The sequence below is a fragment of the Fukomys damarensis genome, unplaced genomic scaffold (genome assembly GCF_012274545.1).
Source record: "Fukomys damarensis isolate Sample0158 unplaced genomic scaffold, DMR_v1.0_HiC HiC_scaffold_37, whole genome shotgun sequence".
In the NCBI taxonomy this organism is placed as follows: domain Eukaryota; kingdom Metazoa; phylum Chordata; class Mammalia; order Rodentia; family Bathyergidae; genus Fukomys; species Fukomys damarensis.
Genome location: NW_022900949.1, coordinates 54,461,445 through 54,463,211, shown reverse-complemented (window position 1 = coordinate 54,463,211; position 1,767 = coordinate 54,461,445). Strand labels below are relative to the sequence as shown.

Here is a 1,767-nt window from a genome sequence, read left to right as displayed (position 1 = left end):
AGGGATCGAACTCCGGTCCTTGCGCTTGCGAGGCAGGCCACCGAACCGCTGAGCTAAATCCCCGGCCCTGCTCCAATATTTTTAAAAGCAGTCTCTCTCCACAAAGGCCGTATGGCAGGACAGTCTCTAAGAAATGGCATCCTATGATGGGGTTCAGGCAAGATGGCGATGAAGTTTTGTCTAGGGATAACGGGCTAATAATATTCTTCAATCCCATGAATCAAACATTCTTGAACCACGCTTCAAGTCTAGCGAATTCTACCCGACCGTCTTAAATCAATTCAGACCTTTAATCCATACTTTTTCAAAGCCAGCCCAAGGCAGCAGCAATAGCCAATCAGGAAATACAATGGCTGCACACACTTCCCTTCCCCGCGGGCCTGAGGATGTCTTCGCGGAAGGTGAGCCCTGAACATCACGTCGGAGAGCGGATGAATCAACGCCTTTACTCTGACCCGTGCCCTCTGCTTTTACAACTGGGGCTGCCCACACAAACTAAGGGGCCCCTCCCAACTCCCATCAAGTCACCCACTTTTATTTTCCCGGTCACGCCCATCGCTACTTGAAATTACCTTGTTCAGTGCCTCGGCTCAGGGCGCGTCTCTCCCGCTAGAGCGCCAGCCTCACTCCACATGGCCACCGCGTTCCACTTCTTCAGCGAGAACATTTTGTCGCCTCCCGACTTGGAGCCTGCGCTCCCCGAGTGAGAGGACAAGGCGCAGGGTTCTTCGCCGTCTTCCACGTCGGCCATGGCGGCGGCGCGGAGCTGGCGGCGAAGACGTTGGCTCGGGGAAGGCGAGCGGCTACGGCGACTCCCCGGGTCCGCCCAACGGGCACAGCCTGGTGCTGGGGACTTCCGGAGACTTGGGGCGAAGTCTGGCTGCTCGGCTCTTGGGTGTTTGGTGTGAGCAGGCGCGCAGAGTGCAGGAAGGGTGTCCTTCTCCAGGCCTGTATCAAAGTTGCGGCTCCCAAGAAACCACCTTGTGAATTTATTCGTTTGTCGCTTCCTCCCAAGTGTAAATTTAGCAGAGGAGGTACTAAGGCCACATCACCACCTTATCTTTGGTATCTTAAAGCTTGCCTGGGCAACAGGAGGCGCAATTTTTGTTGAATAAGTGACCTTAGCGATCTAGAAATGTGGTTCAGTATTTCCCAAACTCTTTGGTGTCAGGACTCCTTTACACTTTAAAATTTTTAGGGCTTTAAGGAGCTTTTGTTTATGTAGGAAATACATGGCTATGTTAATAAATGATTACTTTTAATGAAATAAAAACAAAACTTAAAATGTATTAATATAAAATAATTAACTGCCATTACAAGTTATCATTGGAACAGTGGCATAACATGTAGCTTCCCGAAAATTCCACCATATTATGAAGAGATTGAGAGTGCACAGTGGGATGAAGCTCCAAGTACTGTTGTGGAAAGAACTGACCTCATTTATCCCCTACCAGGATCCTAAAAACCTTGGAGACTACACTTGGGGCTGGTTTAACCACCTTCTATGTAGGAGTAGTGAGGCACAGAGACGCAAGTAACTTGACAAGCACACAGCTGTAACGTGAAGACGACGGTTTGGAACCTGAGTTCTCCTGGTAGCCCAGAGCCATCTTTTGTTTGCCCAAGTCAAGCAGACAACCTCTCCAGTTAGAAGATAAGAAAGCTGAGGCAAAGAGATCTGGGACACCTGATTCCTGCCATCACCTAGTGGTGTCAGGATTGGGATTCACAGCCTCCTACCTCTTGATGGGCCTCTCGCCGTCTGCT

At 50.1% G+C, this 1,767-nt stretch overlaps 1 protein-coding gene across 1 annotated transcript in view; it reads right to left on the bottom strand.

The window, feature by feature from the left end:
* Rnf7 (ring finger protein 7) overlaps window positions 1-834 on the bottom strand; it is a 9,102-nt gene extending 8,268 nt beyond the window's left edge. The window contains 2 exon segments of the mRNA XM_010608199.3: window positions 573-614; window positions 616-834. Coding sequence (XP_010606501.2) covers window positions 573-614; window positions 616-751 — 178 coding nt within the window. The 5' untranslated portion in view covers window positions 752-834.
* Window positions 835-1,767: the final 933 nt, after the last annotated feature.